The sequence below is a fragment of the Bos indicus x Bos taurus genome, chromosome 6 (genome assembly GCF_003369695.1).
Source record: "Bos indicus x Bos taurus breed Angus x Brahman F1 hybrid chromosome 6, Bos_hybrid_MaternalHap_v2.0, whole genome shotgun sequence".
In the NCBI taxonomy this organism is placed as follows: Eukaryota; Metazoa; Chordata; class Mammalia; order Artiodactyla; family Bovidae; genus Bos; species Bos indicus x Bos taurus.
Genome location: NC_040081.1, coordinates 95,946,723 through 95,966,968, shown reverse-complemented (window position 1 = coordinate 95,966,968; position 20,246 = coordinate 95,946,723). Strand labels below are relative to the sequence as shown.

At 41.4% G+C, this 20,246-nt stretch overlaps 1 protein-coding gene across 1 annotated transcript in view; it reads left to right on the top strand.

Moving 5' to 3' along the window:
• LOC113894441 (ras-GEF domain-containing family member 1B) overlaps nt 1-20,246 on the top strand; it is a 651,277-nt gene that overhangs the window by 471,669 nt on the left and 159,362 nt on the right. The window contains exon 4 of the mRNA XM_027544870.1: nt 4,049-4,132. Coding sequence (XP_027400671.1) covers nt 4,049-4,132 — 84 coding nt within the window. The remainder of the gene's footprint in view (nt 1-4,048; nt 4,133-20,246) is intronic.

Here is a 20,246-nt window from a genome sequence, read left to right as displayed (position 1 = left end):
AGAAAAAAGAGGGGGTGTATGTATACATACGGGGCTTCCCTGGTGGCTCAGACAATAAAATATCTGCCTGCAATATGGGAGATCCAGGTTTGATCCCTGGGTCAGGAAGATCCCCTGGAGAAGAGAATGGCTACACTCCAGTGTTCTTGGCAGGAGAATCCCATGGGCAAAGGAGCCTAGAGGGCTACAGTCCATGGGGTCTTAAAGAGTCGGACACAGCTATGGGACTAACACAACATGTACACATATAGCTGATTCACTTTGCTGTCCAGTAGAAACTAGCACAATATTTTAAAGCCACTGTGCATGTGTGTGTGTTAGTCACTCATTTGTGTCTGACTCTTTAAGACCCCTGGACTGTAGCCCGCCAGGCTCCTCTGTCCATGGAATTCTCCAGGCAAGAATACTGGAGTGGGTTGCCATTCCCTTCTCCAGGAGATCTTCCCTACCCAGGGATCAAACCCAGGTCTCCCCCATAAAAGGCAGATTCTTACCATCTAAGCCACTGGGAAAGCCCCTGTAAAGCAACTACTCTGCAGTAAAAATTAATTTTTTAAAAAAATCAAGATTTCTGAGCAAAGACGCATTCTTTTCTTCAGAGTTATTAGGGTTGTTTGAGCTGCCCAGTGACACCCCCTTGGACAGATGCCACCTGCACTGATCCCACTGCTCGGTCAGCGAGCTGAGCTTCGAGGTGATGCCTGTGTCCTTCCTCCTCAAAATTCTGGATTATTTCTGTCCTTCGGCACCAGGAATTGCCCTTATATTCCAGACTCCAGGGTAAACACTGAAGGTTGTAATTACAGTTCATGGTCTTAACCACTTCTTTGGTCTCCTTTTAGGAATCCAGTCTTAGGAAAGTAACCCCAGGTACCTGTCATTGCAGAGAGCTCTCAGCAGTTCTGTAGCTTCTCAGGAATGCTCTGAAGTTATTATGGGAAGAAGATAAAGGGGCAGTTTCGCCCTTATCTTGCAGAGAGCTGGAGAGGATGGCCAGATTTGCCTGAGGCTTTGACTTTTCCCAAAGTTTCTCTTATTCCACTTTAAGACCATCCTCAGAGTCCCTGTCCCCACATAGAGCAAACAATAGGTTAGATGGGGAACAGCTCCCAATATCAGCCACCCAGCCACTCAACTACCCAAATAATAGCAACAACAAACCCTGGGTTGGAAAACCTAAAATGACCAAATGAGAGAGGGAAAAGGAAATACTATTTAGGGGGGCAGGAGGAGAAGGAGGTGACGTAGGTTGGATGCCAAGAGGATGAGATGGTTGGACGGCATCACTGACTCAATGAAAGTGAGTTTGAGCAAGCTCCGGGAGATTGTGAAGGACAGGGAAGCCCAGTGTGCTGCAGTCCATGAAGTCTCAGAGTCAGACACAACTTAGAGACTGAATGACAACAACAGTTTAGTCATAACAACATGCCCCTGACTACTCTGTGTTTTGTATGTGAACCCATTATCTCAGAAATATCCTTTTATATATGGCCCAGAATCATCACATGTTTTCCCACCACACAAATGATTTCTAGGTAAGAGATCTATGCTTTGGGACTCGTACGTCGTTTCAGTCTTAAATATACCCAGTGCAATCATATCAAGGGACTCTTTGGTCCCAAAGAAAATCAAGCTTCACATCCACCTAAGAAAACTAGTTACCTGTTGCCATAGCAACTGGACCAGCCTTAGAGGGAAGGGCAGAGTTCCTCAAATTCAACTACTACGTCTGCAGATTGACTTCCTTGAAACTGAGTCATGTGTCCTGATCATCAACACTGAACTGTTATTTTCATTTAAAAAAAAAAGTCACAGTCTCAGTTGATGTACTTCAGCTTTTTCTCTGGTGCCACTCAATGAATGTCTTTTTATCTCTGAAAGGTCGGATTTGGTAACTGGATCCTTTAGAACTTTCATGCGTGCCCTAACGTGGTTGGGACCTGGGCCAATAGGTTTGGTAGTAATTAAACGTTGATGGCTGGAACTTGACCTGTGAAATGAGTTGCTGGTCTCAGCTTCACTCCTAATGAACAGAAAGCCATATGCCTTGGAATTTGACCATCACCCCTGTTTCTAGACCACAGGAAGAAAGTCAGAGGTTTGAATGGCTTCTCCTGGGGGTGGACTGCAGAGGCCTCTTCCCCAGCTTTGCCTTTCTAGGCCACAGATAGCTCCACAATTCGTCTCAAAATGCCCTGCGAGATATGTGTAAATAACGTGAACCACATTTACAGGCAGGGCCACCCTGGTCGAAAGTACGAGTAATTTGCCCAGAGTAAGATAATTAGTAACAGCAGGGGTAGAGATTCCAGAGGGTGTACTCCATTCCTTTGCTAGGACCACTGAAAAAAATCTTTCTTTCACTCAAGAAACACGGCTAATTAATGGACAGCAGGAGGCGGGGATGGGTCAATACTTGCTTGATTCAGTTTTAAAGGTCATTTTTATTTTATGGGGTTGTTGGTACCTACAGTTAAGATTTTTTTTTTTCAATAACAAGTATCTTGATATTTCCTCTAATGAGACTGAAAAATGTGCTTAGTGAGAATGAGAGCTGAGGGCCAGAGAGAGCTGGATCAGCTGGGGTGTTTCTATATAAAGAAAAGATTCAGCTAACAAAAGACAAGAGTACTGTCATAGAAAGCACTTATATCTACATCTTAGTCCGTTCAGGCTGCTCTAACAAAATGCCACAGATTGGGAGTTTATAAGCAGCAGACTTTTATTTCTCAGATTTCTGGTGACTCGAGGTCTAAGATCAGGGTGTCAGCACAGTTGAGTGAGGGTCTTCTTCCAGGGCACAGACTTGTCCTTGTATCCTCACATGGGAAAGAGGCCAGCCAGCACCCTGGGATGTCTTTTACAAAGACATTAATCCCAATCATTCCCAGATCACTGTCTAAAGCCCCCACCTCCTAATCCCTTCACCATTTGGGGCTTAGGAGTTTTTTAAGGTTTTTCTTTTTTTTTTTTTCTGATATGAACCATCCTTAAAGTCTCCACTGAATTTGTTGCAATATCATCTCTGCTTTTTATGTTTTGTTTTTATTGGCTGCGAGGCATACAGGACCTCAGCTCCCTGACCAGGGATCAAACTAACACCCTGCATTAGAAGGTGAGGTACCAACCCCTGGACCAACAGGGAAGCCCTTAGGGGCTTTAGTATTTCAACATATGAATTCTGGGGGCGGTGGGCAGGGGGGACACAAACATTCAGACTAGAGCTATGCATAAGACCTGTGTTAGATTGTAAAGGATACAAAGATAACAAAAACAGGAGTCCTGTCTTCAGTAAGTCACTTCCCAGCAGATAATGACAAGTACCCTAATAATAGGGTGTGAATCCTGTGATTGGGAGAAGTTTATTTTGATTCTAGCCAGAGTGGAGGAATATAGCGAAATGCTTCTTAGGACAGGTGGGAAATCATAGCAGATAGTGAAGAAAGGATCTTTTAGAAACTGGGAGCGGTATAAACAAAGGCATGGACTGGAATCTACTGAAGAAAAACACAGTTGGCCAAATGTGGCTTGAGGTTTAGGTTAAATTATAGGAGAGAGTTGGAACTAAAGCAAAAAAGGGAAAAAGAGCCACATTTTGGAGTGTTCTAAAAGGCAGGTAGAGAATTTTGGACAGTACTCCATATAGAATCAGAGGTTTGAAAACCAGAAGTTGAGCTGTGGTCAGTGTTTTTATGCAATAAGATGAGATACTTGTAGTGTTATTTTTTTAACAACAACAAAAAAAGTCTAATCTATGTTCTGCAAGATACCTTAGCAGATTAGGCTGAAAATACTCTGCACCTCTGTCGATACTCCTTCAGAATGTCGTAAGAGGTTTTGTAATGTACCCCTGCGTAAGGTTAAATGAGTTTGCACCGACGGTAAGCTGAAGGTGCCTGTGTGAAAACGCTGACTCAGACATTTCAAGAGACAACCATTATGGTTAAGTGCTTGAGGCACTGTTGTGAGAAGCAGGAGCATGGCTTCATGCAGTAGGAGAGCCAGCCAAGTCCCTGAAACCTCTCTCTCTCTGTTTCCTTTCTCATAGGAACAGCAATGGAAACCTTCGATGTACAGCAGCATAACTCCCATCTGCTTTGCAAGCCCTCTGCTTGAGAAGCCAGTTGGCAAAGTAAGAATGAATTCATTTCTTGCTGAACGGTTTAATTTGAGTCTGTTGGCTGTTCTTTCTTTTTGTCTTGAGCTATTTGGGTGACATAATCAAGTTGATCTCATAAAAGTGGCTGATAAAAATCCAGATTTTGAACTTCTTGGTTGGCCCTACTGGCATTGCTCCTTGGCAAGATGTTGAGCTAAGTGATGTTGATCTGAGATTCCCTGGTCTTCACTTGGATCTTGGTGCTGTCCTCCCCAAATCCCTTCAGTGTCCCCCTTTCTTAGCTCTTTGTCTCACCTTCCCTTGCCGGAACATAAGAGAAGGAAAGAGGTGGCTTTTAGTCATCTACATTGTAGGGGAAGGGAAACCTTTTTCCTCGCCTCTTTTAGCTTAGTGCCTGGGGTAATGCAAATTAAACTGAGGAAATAAAAAAGACAGATAAACAGAGAAACGGTTTATTACTGTGAATAAAGAGGCCTTCATAGAAAAGAAGTGAAGATCCAAAGAAGCAACTGTATTTGAGATTTGTATAACATTTTAACAAAGAGTGATATTGGAAAAAGTGAAAAGAGAAAGGTGAAGGGTGTTGGGCTTCCCTGGGCCATAATTTGTGAGCTGGTCAATATATGGGGGAAATTAATGAAAAATTAAGAGTTACTTGGTAAGGTGTGTTATACTAACTCAAGTTGGTGCCTTTTCTACTACTAAGAGTCTTTTCTAGTGATTAAAAATCATCTTCTTCCTGGTATGGAAAAGCAAGACACCGTTACAAATTTATGTTACTTTTACAAAGGAAAGTTTATGTGCTACTTTTAGACAGAAAGAGAGGTCAGAGAGCTTTGCCTACACCTGCTATTTCTCAATTGCCTTTGACTCAAAGTAATCCTTATGCAAAAGTGGCATATTTGGGTGTAGCAAAATCTGATTCTCTTCAACATCTTATTGTGAAATCCAACCACCACACACCCTCTTCCAAATATATTTGTTCTTTAAACTATCTTGTAGAATGAAAAACTTTGACTCCAGAAGAGAAATTACAGTATTTGCCTGATTCTGAACCTGAAATCACACCCATCAGTCCCATCAGGGAGTGTAGAGCTGGATAGTTAAGAGGTGGGTTCTAGGGTCACTAGCTCTGTGACTCTGAGCAAATCAAATGTAAAGAAGTCTTCATAGCGGTACCTGCCTCATGGGACTTCATCAGAATTAATTTAATAAAAATTTATGAGAACAAGGATTTTTTAAGCCTATTTTGTTTACTGTATATGCAAGTACTCAGGAAATGCAAATGAATTGAATGAATGAATAAATGAAACACTATACACATGATAAACTTAGAGGAAACACATGCTCAATTTGCTTATTTCAAGAAGTGGGAGCTGGAGGGTGTTATATGTAGAGAGGGACACCATTCTCGACACTTTGGCGAGAATGCCAAGGACAGTTGCCAGGCACACCTTAACAGAAGCACCAATCTACCTGGGATAACAGTCACCTTCCTGTCCTTTGCTACAGTTATTGGTGCATCTCCAGACCACACACAATCCAGCCACTAGGATGAACCATAGTCACTGTCTGGACAAGTCAAAAACAAACAAAAGTTCTTTCAATAGGTCTTTTCTCTCCAACTTCTACATATGTGGGCAGAGCTGGAGCTTTTGTAGTTTTTAAAAGGAAATGAATCTATTTTTCCCAGCAATTCCTGGTAATTCTGCCTTGGCGGTGAGTCCTGCCAAGACAGCTGTCTTTGGAGTACGAACTCCCAGTGGAACAGGAAGTCTCCTGCCCATGCTCTCAGCGCGGTTGACGTTTTGCATGCGTAGCAGGGGAGTGACCCCAAGCTTCTTGGGACTGACTTTTCTGTACTTCATGTTCACTAAGGTCTGCACTTCCCCTCTGCTGACTTCAGTTCCAAGTAGGAGGAGTATCCTTTGGCCCAAAGATTAAAACAACAAACAAACAAAACACTCCCTGAACATCACAAAATGTGTTGGCAGCAGCTCCGTTTCACTGCTTTGTCCCTGCCTGGGTCCCTTCCAGCCCCACTTCCTTTGACTTTATTTATGTAGGTTCTAAATAGACCACCACTTTGTGGGGATGGAAAGAAGCCATTTCAAAGGTTGAGTTCAGAAGTCCGTGAGCCCCGGAGAGACTCTTTTGACTAAATTTCACGTCAATCTAATAGCCAGTCCTGAGTTTACTTGCTGTTTTCCTAGATCTGATTGAGAAACACTAACAGCAATGTAGAAACGGTAGAGAGTGCCTTTGGTAAAGGCTTGTCAGAGAGCCGAAGGAAGTCAAGGGCAATATGACCATTCTTGGGTTTCGCAGATGGCTCATTGGTAAAGAATCCACCGGGAGATTCTTGTTGCAAGAGACATGGGTTTGATCCCTGGGTCAGGAAGATCCCCTGGAGAAGGGAATGACAATCTACTCCAGTATCTTGCCTGGGAAATCCCATGAACAGTGGAGCCTGGTCAATTGAGTTGTAAAGAGCTGGACACGATTTAGCGACTAAACAACAACAACATGACCATTCTTGGTTCGATAATATTTCGCACATGTTCCTCGGGTTTCCCTCCCCTACAGGGCTGAATGAGCAGGTAATTGTCTGTCTGTACAGTGACACCAGGACTGTCCTGGGGTGAGAGGGGCTGCTCCCCAAAATACACTTTCTCTCTTTTCTCTCCATAGCTCTGGCTTTAGCTTAACACGTGTTCTGTGAAATATTCTAATGAATTCAGTTTAAAATCAGCTCTCTAATCTATCCACTTGGGGGTGTATGTGGGGGGGAATGATGCCAAAATTGTAAGAAAGTCAAGCTTTAATTATAGAGGTCAATGGAAGGCAGCATTTGGGGGTGGATAATTAAAACCTATGTTTAATCTGCCCAGAATCCAAACTCTCTTCCTCAATGACAAGAAACTTTCTATTGGTTAAAAGCCTTCAAGGTGGACCCAGAGGCAGTTTCTACCACCCAAATTAGGGTGCCCCAAGCTGAACCAAAGACCAGTGTTTCCTTGCTACAAGGGGGAGGAAAGGTGTTGAGAAAATATTAATTAGAAAACAGAGGTTTCCAATGTGAGCTCATAATAGAATAAGGAATATTTTGGCACCAACTCCAGTCTTACCACTAAATGATAACTATTTTCATTAGTGGTTATGATTAAAGGGCAGGAATTAAAGGAGGGAAACTTCCTTCTTTTCTAGGGAGAAGCCCTTGAAATCACTCTGGGCAGCAAGCAAGCCTGGAATGTGTGAATATCCACTCTCAGATCAAGAAGAGTTTTCTGTTTTATTTTACATAACTGAAGTCAGCGCCTTTTGAATGGAGCATGCAAATTTATGTAAACAAGAATGCAAATGTTAAAAAATATGTGTCTTGGGATTTCCTGGGGATGCCTTGGTAGCTTTATCTTCCTGCCTTTGTATCATCTAAATATCGTGTTGTGAAACGGGTGAACTTACTTCCCCAAATCCCACAATGTTATAACTAGAGGGCTTCCTTTATCATTTATAGGAGATATTTTGAAGAATGAATTAAGACAGACTAATGTATTTGACAGCTCCAAGAAGATACACAGGCCAACAATAAATGCAAAATGGATTGGAGAATTTAAATAAATTGATGGCAGATTCAAAGTGGATTATTGAAAGGGAATTAGAGAATGATGATGGAAACAAAAGCAGGGATTTAAGGAGATAGGTGACATGAGAGGATGCCATAAAATTCAAACTCCAGGCTGTCCTTTAAAATTCTCACTGGGGCTACTGACAAGAGAGTGGGTTGAAAGAAGTATTAGTTCAACTCAGCATAACAGTCCATGCCAAGTACGGATCATGCCAAGTCTAAATGACCCAAGCTTTCATGACCTCTGAAAGCTGCAGAGAATACACAAGCAGATGGAACTGTTTGGGATTAAGAGCTGCCCATGAGTATAGCTGTGCCAACCTGTCTTTCTCAGTATAATTTAGGAGACAGGTAAACTTGTCCTCAAGTCTAAGGAAATATAACTTTAATACATGATTTGATTTGGCCAGAAGGAAATGGAGAGAGATAAACAGCCTTGAAGGATAGCAGTGTTATCGAATGGAAGGGTAACTAAGAAACTAATGGAGGCCCCCTGGGCCTTCTATATTTCTCCATGAGTAAAGAGAGAAACTGGAGGAGCTGGGTGGAAGTACTGGATAAACAACAGATAAGAAAGAAACTGGTGAACTCAGAATTAACCACATATAGAGCTGCTTTTGGCACCCCACTCCAGTACTCTTGCCTGGAAAATCCCATGGATGGAGGAGCCTGGTAGGCTGTAGTCCATGGGGTCGCTAAGAGTTGGACACGACTGAGCAACTTCCTTTTCACTTTTCATTTTCATGCATTGGAGAAGGAAATGGCAACCCACTCCAGTGTTCTTGCCTGGAGAATCCCAGGGGCGGGGGAGCCTGGTGGGCTGCCGTCTATGGGGTCGCACAGAGTTGGACACGACTGAAGTGACTTAGCAGCAGCAGCAGCAGAGCTGCTTTATTTCAGAGTTGAGAGGCATCTGTGGGAAGAAAACAAACAGAGGTGTCCCTTTTTTGCACACTGATCTTTAGCTTCTTTTAACACTGGAGAATTTTTCTTACCAAAGGAAAATTTAACTTAGCCAAAATGGACCACTTTAAGAATCATCATCTAAGTCATGGCCCATTGAGAATCTCTGAGTGTGTTACATCATTATATCACGGCTAGGTCTGCATAGACAGCACCAATTCAATGAGAAGTACCTTGGAACTTAATACTCAATATTTAGGGCTCTAAGTGACCAAAGAAGATGGAACCAAGAAGGCAACCCACAAAGTACTCTGAGGCCTATTGCTGTTTCCAAAAAAAAGAGAAAAAACCCAAAAGTCAGGAATGGAATAATCCAAAGAGAATAATAATTTTAAGCACAGCAAGCTACTACAATTACTACAGTTGTAGATAAATGTAATTTCATTAATTGAGAATGAGGGCACCTGATGTGACTGGCTCTCTTTCTCTATACATTTAGCTTCTGGTCACCAAGGTAAAATGCATTAAGCCAACTATTCTTAAAGGTGAAAGAAACTTCCAAGGTGAAGGGTCAGCTCTCTTCTCCTAAGATAGTGGAGGATTTAGTTGGGCATATGTCCACCTAACTAAAGAGCACATTTTCAGCATCCCTTGAAGCTAGATGTTGGCCATATAATATTATGGCTAATGAGATATGAATGGAAGTGATGTATGTAATTTTTGAATCATGCCATTCATATTAAAGGCAGACCCTTTCTGCTGGCTGGAATAGAAATATGGTAGCAAAAACTGAAATAGCCACCTTAGACCATGAGAGGATGGCAGAGAAACCACACAGAACCATTATCTGCTTGTGTTCAGACAGCTGTTGCCTGAGACAGAAATTGGCTTTCATCTTGTCTATATCTCTATTATTTGGCCATTGGTACAGTAGCTGCAATGGTATCCTAGCACACAATTAAAATGGGAGAAAGTAGACTGCATGCCCTATGAGAAGTCACGTGGGATTCAGTGAAGGCAAAAGGCAGAACCTATACAGTAAACATTAGTTAAAGGGATGAAATTCTGAGTTGCTGTCTCCCCAATCAATCTGGATAAGGAAGACGAGTTACAAAGGCTAATTTCTGGCTCTGAGGGTAAGGGGATGAACAGAACTCTGTTTAGCTGAGCTGTACTATAGTAAACCCAGATAGCCATCATATCCTGAATTTTGGAGTTCTCCTTAGATCTGAAACAAATTTCTACTGAAAATATTCTTATTCAAGCACTGTAGTGGAACTGGTTATCTGGTCAAATAACATTCTATTGATAATTATTATATGTAGGAACTACATTAGTTTGGCTGAGCACCGAAGAATTGATGCTTTTGAACAGTGGTGTTGGAGAAGACTCTTGAGAGTCCCTTGGACTGCAAGGAGATCCAACCAGTCCATTCTGAAGGAGATCAGCCCTGGGATTTCTTTGGAGGGAATGATGCTAAAGCTGAAACTCCAGTACTTTGGCCACCTCATGCGAAGAGTTGACTCATTGGAAAAGACTCTGATGCTGGGAGGGATTGCGGGCAGGAGGACAAGGGGACGACAGAGGATGAGATGGCTGGATGGCATCACTGACTCGATGGACGTGAGTCTGAGTGAACTCCGGGAGTTGGTGATGGACAGGGAGGCCTGGCGTGTTGCGATTCATGGGGTTGCAAAGAGTCGGACACGACTGAGCGACTGGACTGAACTGAACTGACATTAGTTTGGAAACATTTATAAATATCTCCATGTATTTGGTATAATATTCTATTCTTTCATCATCTGGAACAGGTTTGGATTCCCTGGGGCTTCAGGGAATCACCTTGGGCTTCAGCTTTTGCTATAATTCTATTACACAGGATTTTATGGGAAGACTGAATTGTTATCTCATAGCTTATTCTAGATGCACTGTCCTTTTATTAACATAAAATATAATACCACGTATTATTTGGGCTTAATACATTAAAACATCAGCCTTTACTACTATCATATATTAGAGTCCATGTCATTTTTTCCCATCATCTCTTTCCTCAAAACGTCTGATGTGATGACATGTACATAGTAAGCAGGTAGTGCTTGTCCAAGGATGGTTAAGTGAATGTGGAATTGTATTCCATTACTCAGCTATTTTCATCTTCTTATCCTGATCACAATGGTTGTTCAATAAGATTCTATGTGAGTGGGCTACTATTTCTACTAAAAACAGAAAAAAATTTTAATCAATAGCATTAGCACTGTCCTATGAATATTAAGTAAGCAGTGGTGAAAATATATTTCCCTTGAATTTCGATTCCTGGATTCTCAATACCACCCAAGCAAAACCTCGACTGAAATTGACTACATTAGGTCCATTGGTAAGAGTTCAGAAGGATAAGAAATGCTTCCTAAAGCACAAGGACAAGAAGTCTTTCCATCCCAACATTCCTACCAGGCAAGATGACTCTATAAATAGGCTTATAAGCACAGAGAGTTGGAACAAGATTTAACAAATATGCTGAAACCAATGGCAGTTCGAAAGCTTTGACAAACCTAGACAGTGTATTAAAATGCAGAGATAAATTACTTTGCTGACAAAGATCCATATAGTCAAAGCTATGTTTTTTCCAGTAGTCATGTATGGATGTGAGAGTTGGACCATAAAGAAAGCTGAGCACTGAAGAATTGATGCTTTTGAACTGTATTGGAGAAGACTCTTGAGACTCTTGAGAGTCCCTTGGACTGCAAGGAGATCAAACCAGTCCATCCTAAAGCCCTAAATATTCATTGGAAGAACTGATGCTAAAGCTGAAGGAACATTCCTTTGGCCACCTGATGGGAAGAACTGACTCATTGGAAAAGACCCTGATGTTGGGAAAGATTGAAGGCAGGAGGAGAAGGAGACAACAGAGGATGAAATGGTTGGATGGCTTCACCAACTTGATGGACATAAGTTTGAGCAAGCTCTGGGAGTTGGTGATGGACAGGGAAGCCAGGCGTGCTGGAGTCCATGGGGTTGCAAAGAGTGGGACACGACTGAGCGACTGAACTCATAAACATAGAAGCATATTCAGTTCTGGCTTCCAAACCTATAGGATATAAGTGAAATGTGAACAATTAATATCTATAGAATTTATTTTATTATGCTTATCAAACAAGACTACTGGAGTGGGTAGCCATTCCTATCTCCAGGGGATCTTCCTGACCCAGCTTTTAAACCTGGATCTTCTCCATTGCAGGCAGATTCTTGACTGTCTGAGCCACCAGGAAAGCCCCATCAAGGTTGTTAATTCATAAACAGTTAAATGCCTATACACAATTAAAATGAGAAACAACAAACTTAGAAATCATTCTTATTCTCTGATTTTGTTTTACAGCTTATTTATTTTAAAGGGTGAAATGTATGGTACAGCTCAACTGCATAGACGTGTCACGATATACTTCATGTTTAAATATGAGATAAACGGCTTGTTAACATTGCACACACACACACATGTAATTACCAGACCCTTGCTATCGCAGACTGCACCATTACCAGAGGTCTCAGAGTCATGTTTGTATTACACAGGACTATTGTTTATTTTTCCCTTGGCTCAGTGTGCTCACACTTTCCATTTAATACCACATTGATTTCTCTTGCACAACCTGGTTGAAAAATATCATGTGGAACTTCTGATGGAAAAATGCTAAGTAAAAATATTGCCTGGTCTGTTACTGACCAAAAGAGAAATTTTCATTTGTCCCACCTGGGGGCAGGGAAAAAAGATGACCTGGAACTGGCGTAGAATACATGTTGTCTCTATTCATAAAGATCAGAAAAATAGCATATCACTGAATTCTGAGACATAGCACTGCAGAATTATCAACAAAATTAGCCCAGAATTTATACAGTTTTGCTCCTTTCTCCATACTCTGGGTCCCCCTGAGAAAGCCAAGGGAAGCTCCTCTTGGAAATATTGCATTCTAAGCATTCTGTGCCAGCTGCTTATTTCCACTAAGAAATGCCTTCCATGTGTGAGGCAGTGTGCCATAAACAGTAATTCAGGGCAATTTGGTATAAATGATAACAGCAATAATCATTATTATAATAGATTCCATTGTTTGAGAGCTCTGTGCCAAACACTAACCTAAGTTCTTCATATCCAGTCTCTCATTTAATTGTTTTACCCATGAAGCCTGGAAAGGATAAAGGACTTGTTCAAGGTCACGGACTGGTAAGCAATAGAGTTGGCATCCAAAACTAGGCAAGGACCTATCTATGCCTTAACCACCTGCCGGAGAGAGATTTTAAAAATGTATTCAGATAATCTCTTTTCTCTTCCTCATTGAAATATAATCAAAGTTTCCTGAGAGGACACAGAAGGATGCCAAAAAAAGTATAACCTGGCTTAGATTATGGGTCACTCTGGCTGCAGTTAACCAACCCTAGATTTTCTTTTTCCAAAAGGCCCTGTTATAAATAGCAACCCAGCACAAGTGGGAAATAACGTGTGAGCATGCGGCGTTAGGTTGCCCCTTTAAAGGCAGCTGCTCTACAAAGGACTTTAAAGGGGATATGAACTGCAAAGGTAGCAGCATGAGGTTACTCAGATCAGAATAATATTCCTCAGAAGCCATCCCGTACCTTTGGGTGTCCCAGTTTATCTCCTCTGGAAGAAGGTGAGTTGGTGCTCACCCAATCCTTGAGGCAAGGCATTTAATTTTAAGAACTCTAACGCTCTCAATGAAAAAGGGTCAAAAGTGGCCTTAATAAAAGACTCATGGTACAGACAAGGGGAGAGCTGAAATCTGCACTCACCACTAATGCCTGTTAAGTTTTTCATGGAGGCAGTTTAGATGCCTGGTGAAATAAAGGCATCTGTTCTCTTTAGTGAACAGAGAACAGATTGCGTAAAAGTTTATGGTCTGAAGAGTAGGGAGGTAATTAGTGGTGCGATGAACTCCCCAATTGTGTCTATGTTTTTAAAGGTCATTTCCTGGATTTTACGAGAAATGGGGAATTACCTCTGGGCCCCCATGGAACTTTGCTTTTACTGTTATGAATGTTTATTTCAGTTTACCTTACCTTAGGGTTGGCTGATTGCATGTCTGTCTTTTTTGCAGGGGCTTGTAATCTCCTTGTCTGGGGGCTAGGGTGGAGAATTGGGCCTTATTCATTATGTGTGTCCCCAAAGCACCACACATAATTCTTTCCATACAGGAGCTGGTTGTTGAGGAGGGGGAAGTGGTAGACAAAGAAAGGGAAAGGAATTCTCATTTTGTTATCTGAGATCACTCTTTTCAGATTACCTGGGTTTGGACTGCTTTTCATGAAATGCCTTCTGAAACCTAAGAACAGCGTAGTGAAAAAATTCAACTTTACCTTAAAAGACATTTGCTTACAGAATAACTCTTAAAAGGCTCTATTCATTTGTAAAAGGCAGAAACTGAAGTTTTTACGCTAAGGACTTTCACAGAGAATCAGCAATAAGAGATGTGTTGATATTAAAACAAAATAGAAAAAAAAAAAAAAAACAGAGAATGTGCTCATGTTTCATGGCATGGAAGTTGTTCCTTCCTTCGCTGCACCAGTCAAAGTGATCTTGCCAAGGTCAGTAGGGAAATCCTCACCGCCGCTGCCCCTCCCCAGCGCGCAGTGGCCACGGTGGCGACTGCCAGAGCACGTGGGCAGAAACCTGCCCCTGCCCCACCCCCGTGGTAGGAGGATGGGTACGCAGGCCCCACGGTGGGGCCGTGTGCCACTCGTTGCCTTTTTAAATTTTTTTTTCTTTTTGGTGGCTTCCCTGGTAGCTCAGATGGTAAAGAATCTGTCTGCAGTGCAGGAGACCCAGGTTCAATCCCTGGGTCGGGAAGATCCCCTGGAGAAGGAAATGGCAACCCACTCCAGTATCCTTGCCTGGAAAAATCCCATGGACAGAGGAGCCTGGTGGGCTGCAATCCATGGGGTTGCAAAGGGTCGAGCATGACTGAGCAACTAACACAAACCCAGAGTACATTTCATTTCTTCTGGAATATGACTCAGTTGACCCCTCCTCAAAAGTTGTTCCTCTCTTGGCTTTTATGAAAGATGACTGTTGTAATTCTCATCTGGCCTTCTCAGTCTTTTTTGTTATTTTATCTTTCCTCAATAATACTTCCAATTTTGTGTTTGCCAGTGTTCCATTCCTAGTGTACTTAAAAAAACTCAATGCTCTCTCAATGAGCAATACTCTATTTTCTTGTTTCATTTGCTCAACACTTTCGAACCTGAACTAGTCAGCACCTCTTTCGGGTCTCTGATTCCTCTGCTCTACAGATGTTCTGTTCCTCTCTCAGTGAATGTTCCTACCTTCTATCCAGCAATTCAAATCAGATTCTTGGGTGTCATCCATCATTCTTTCCCCACTCCCCACCCCACCTCATCCTTTCAGTCAGTTATCCATTTCGGATGGTTCTAAATCCTTTGTATCTCACCCTCTTCTTCCCTATTGTGATTGCTACATTTAAGGCCTTCATCATCTCTCATCTACTTCCTAAGGAGCCCTTGAGCTGTTTTCCTCTTCATTCTCATCATCGTCTTTCAGTTCCTTGTCAGTATCACTACAGACTTATCCTTTCAAATGGAAACTATGATCAATGCTTGCTTGATGCAATGTTGGAATGGCTTTCCACTGACTACTGAGTTAGTCTGAGTCCCTCTGAATGGTGGAGGTGGGCACGTGTGAAATACTCCCCTGCCCCTCCGTCACCTCCATCTGCTTGTCCCCTCCCAAATCCTACAGAATACTCTACTTCCTGAGACTGTCATCGTACGTGCTACTCCTTCCACTTGGTCCTGTCAAATCACTCTTCTTTTTAAAAATCTGTCTTAGATTTCCCTTCTATTCTCTTCTGTCCCTCCTCCAACCTCTATGCTGAGTTACAACTGTACTTTGTATTTCTCCTGTTGCAGCTTTTCTCTCACTTTGCTGAAATTGCTTGTACTCTGCCTCCTCTTGGTAACGGCGCACATTTATCATCTTGTATTCCTCCAGGTGCACCACAGAGCATGGCACACGACACAGACAGATGCTCCAGAAATCTTATTGGTGCCTATGAGTACGTTGCCTGTTCATTTCACAGAAAGCCCAGAGTTCAGAGCTCATTCAAACACACAGTTTAGAACTCTTCTCTTCATTTATTCATTTCAGGATTTTCTTGGCCAGTGTACCTGACTCTGAACTTTCGTTAATGAGGAAGGTAAACACTGCTTACAGATGATGAATGCCCATTGCTATGATGAAGCTTGTCGTAACGAAGGAAAGGTTTTTATCAGTTGGAAACCACCAAGACAGCACCTTGGCCTGTGTGAATTTCTTCCTATTGACTGGTGACAATGAGATAACTGAGGATGGAATTCTCTAGGCCAGAATACTGGAGTGGGTAGCCTTTCCCTTCTCCAAGGGATCTTCCCAACCCACAGATTGAAGACAGGTCTCCCACATTGCAGGCAGATTCTTTAACAGCTGAACCACAAGGGAAGCCCAAGGAGATAGGCGTATTACCCCATTTAGATAAATCTACCAGATCTATTTTATTAACTTGAATTACAGTAGAAGTTAGAAGTGCTTGCTGTGCCTTTAGAAGGCGAGAGTGATCATGGTCAGTGTTTCCAGATGCTCTGTGTACAAACAGGAGGAAAAAAGGTTACTGGCTCCAGTTTGGACTTTGGATAGTAGGTCAGTCACCAAAGAAATTTCAGCCTTTTGTACCTTGAAAAATCTGATTGGTTTAAAATTAGACATTCTGATAGGGAAAAGCCAAGTGGGAAAAGATGAGGACTTTGAACATACCAATTTAAATGTCCCCAAAGAAGAATTTGTAGGGCTAAAATTTACACTTTTTAGTTTTAGTCACTATGGTAATCATAAAAATAAAATTTAGTGGTGTACTTGTTTTAGAGGAGAAGAGAGACAACATGAATCAAGAATTCTCACACAACTTCATTTCAGCATGGAGCAACTCTTACTATGAGAAAAATTATGATTATATAATCAAAAATGTTTATTAAATATAGTAGATAGACATCATTTGATCAATAGTGCTAAGTATTCTGGGAGATACTAAGGAAGTTATCTTAAGGAATATAGAATGACTTATTTAGCATTGGAAGATAATTTAAATATCATCCAGCCCAACTTCTCACCTAACCCTTAAATCTATCCTACAAATTCCTGCCAAACCTCTTCAGTATATCTCCAGTTAGAGGAAGCTTTCCACCCTCTGAGGCAGTTCATGTCATATTTAAATAGCTCAATAAAATTTATCGAGTGCTTACTGCATGCCAGACACTGAGCTAAGCATTTTATCTTCAAAAATCCTATTTAATCTTTATCACAACCTTGTGAAATGGTACTGTTATTATTTCCATTTTACAGCTGAGGAGGAAACTGGGCAACTGCCCAACATTGCATGGCTGGTAAGTAGAAGACCCAGCTTTGACTATGCAGTCTGTGTTCTTAAATAATATACACCTGCAGGCTCCCTAACGACTTCTTTCCTATGCTGATCTGAAATCTATCTTCTTAGAGCTTCTATTCATGGGTCCTAATTTTTTTGGTCTATAACTTTATTTTTTAATTAATTTTTATTGGAGTATAATTCACTTTAATATGTTGTATATGTTATGTTTTCTTGCAGTTGTTGTTCAGTTGTTAAATTGTGTCCACCTGTTTGCAACCCCATGGGCTGCAGCACGCCAGGCTCCCCATCCTTCACCATCTCCCAGAGCTTGCTGAAACGCATGTCCATTGAGTCAGTGATGCCATCCAACCATCTCATGCTCTGTTGCCCCCTACTCCTCCTGTCTTCAACCTTTCCCAGCATCAGGGTCTTTTCCAGTGAGTCAGCTCTTCTCATCAGGTGGCCAGAGTACTGGAGCTTCAGCTTCAGTATCAGTCCTTCCAATGAATATTCAGGACTGATTTCCTTTAGGATGGACTTGTTTGATCTCCTTGCTGTCCAAGGGACTCTCAAGAGTCTTCTCCAGCACCACAGTTTGAGATCACCAGTTTCTATAGCAAAGTGAATCAACTAAATATATATATATATATATATATATATATATATATATATATATAGTGCTCAGTTCTCTGTAGTGATCTAAACTGGAAGGAAATCAAAAAGGAGGGGATATATATATATATATATATATATATATTAGTGTTAATCCTGTAGTCATGTCCAACTCTTTCTGATCCCATGGACTGTAGCCTCCCAGGCTCCTCTGTCCATGGAATCCTCCAGGCAAGAATAGTGGAGTGGGTAGATATGCCCTTCTCCATGGGATCTTCCCAAACCAGGGATCGAAACTAGGTCTTCCACATTGCAAGCAGATTCTTTACTGTCTGAGCCACAAGGGAAGCTCTTTTTTGGATTTCCTTCCAATTTTCAGGTCACCACAGAGCACTGAGTAGAGTTCCCTGAGCAATACAGTAGGTTCTTACTAGTTATCTATTTTATACATAGCATCGATGGTGTATATATATCAATCCCAATCTCCCAGTTCATCCCCTCCCTTTCCCCGCCTCAGTGTGTTTCTTCTGTACATTTGTGTCTCCGTTTCTGTTTTGCACATAAGATCATCTATACCATTTTTGTAGATTCCACATGTATGTGTTAATATATAATATTTTCTTTCTCTTTCTGACTTATTTCACTCTGTATGACATTCTCTGGGTCCATCCACATCTCTATAAATGACCCAATTTTGTTCTTTTTAATTCATGGGTACTAATTTTTAATGAGGTAATACCTAACATATCCTGTTTTATTCCACACGATAGCTCTTCAAATAGTTGAAAACAGTTATCTTATTTACTCTCACACCTTAGTCTTTCTACTGGATATGCAATTATATTGCCTTCCATTTCCTCTCATGTGAAATGGTCTGTAGTCCAACATCATGATCACTGTTCTTTGAACAAACCTCACTTTGGGGTCTTATACACTGAACACAACATAAAATCATATAAGCTTTGTTGTAAGAGTGGAAACAAAACATTGAGTCATATGCTTGTGGTCAACCAAAGCCAACGTGTTCTGCATGTATGTTGGTAATCTGTATCTCTGCTCTCCTGTATTCACACAACTGTTTATGTTAAACTTGAACTTAGAGCTTTGTACTTAAATCAGTTATATGTTTGTGCATGCTAAGCCACTTCAATAGTGTCTGACTCTTTGGGACTGTGTGGACTGTTGCCCACCAGGTTCTTTTGTCCTTGGGATTCCCCAGGCAAGAATACTGGAGTAGGTTGCCATGCCCTCCTCCAGGGAATCTTTCAGACCCAGGGATCGAACCTGGGGCTCCTGTATTGAAGGAGGATTCTTTACTGCTAAGCCACACAGGGAAGCCCTAAATCAGTTATATTTTATCTCAGTAGTATAGTTTATGATTCTAGAAAGCTGAAACCTTTTGTATCAAGATTCTGTCATCTAAAAATTTTTACCCTTTAATGTTTATCATGTATGAAGCAATCCCCGTGTTCTTTAATGTTTATCATGTATGAAGCCATCCCCAACTTAAAGGATTAGAAGAACAATTCAGCTTCTGATTCTATGTGTCTGGACTTAGACTGGGCTCAGTTTAGGGCTTGTTGGACTTGACTGGGCTCACTCATGCATCTGTGATCGGCTGCTAGGTCGGCTGGGGGCTAGTGAGTCCAGAAGAACCTCATCTGGGATGGCTAGTCTCTGCATGGCATGGTTTCTCATCCCTCAACAGGCCAGCCTGGGTTTGTCCATATGTCAGAAGAGGGATCCCCAGAAAGCAAATGAAACTAAGAGAGGCCCCGTGAGCCCTAAGCTCAGGACAGGGACGCCATCATTTCCTCTGTCTTCTGTTAGCCAAAACAATTCTAAGGCCAGAAACCTTCAAAAGCTGGAGAAACAGACTTGATGGGAGGAGCTCCCAAGTCTCTTTACAGTGGGTCTCGATAGGAAAAGAAAACATGACGATTGTGTCCATTTTTAAAAATCTGCCACGCTTTCATGGTCATGCCGTTAATAGATCTCATAAGCACGTCATCAGGATGATCCTTTAAAAACTCTTGAGTTTTATTTTAGTAAGATCTAAAAATAAAGTCCTAAGTATCATACTACTTTGGCTCTTACAATCTAGTTCAACAACCATAACAAATGTAAAGTAAAAGAAAAAAATTACATGCTAAACGATACCATTCTGTTTACAGAGAGACATGTGTAAAGGCCACCACCAGGGACATGCTTGTAGATAAGTCTGAATTTGATACGTATGGATTTTTTTTTTTTTTTAAGGCTAGAATCTTTACTAGGAAAGAGAAATTGTAGAAGTGTTCAGATTAAGATTAGCATGTGCAAAAGCACAGCAGCCTAGAGAATAGACTAGAGTGAAAATATTGAAGGATTACTCTTAAGAATAAGTGGTATGAGAAAGGGTAGCCAGTTGGTGAGTGATCCATAATGAGAGAACTTGGAACTAGAAATTTGAGTTTGACTCTAAGCAGTTGGGCACTATGGATGGTTCTTAAACAAAAAGATAAAGTGATGAAATTTTTGCACAATTAACCTAGCACTAGTTTGAATGGTACTTTTTTTGTAGTCA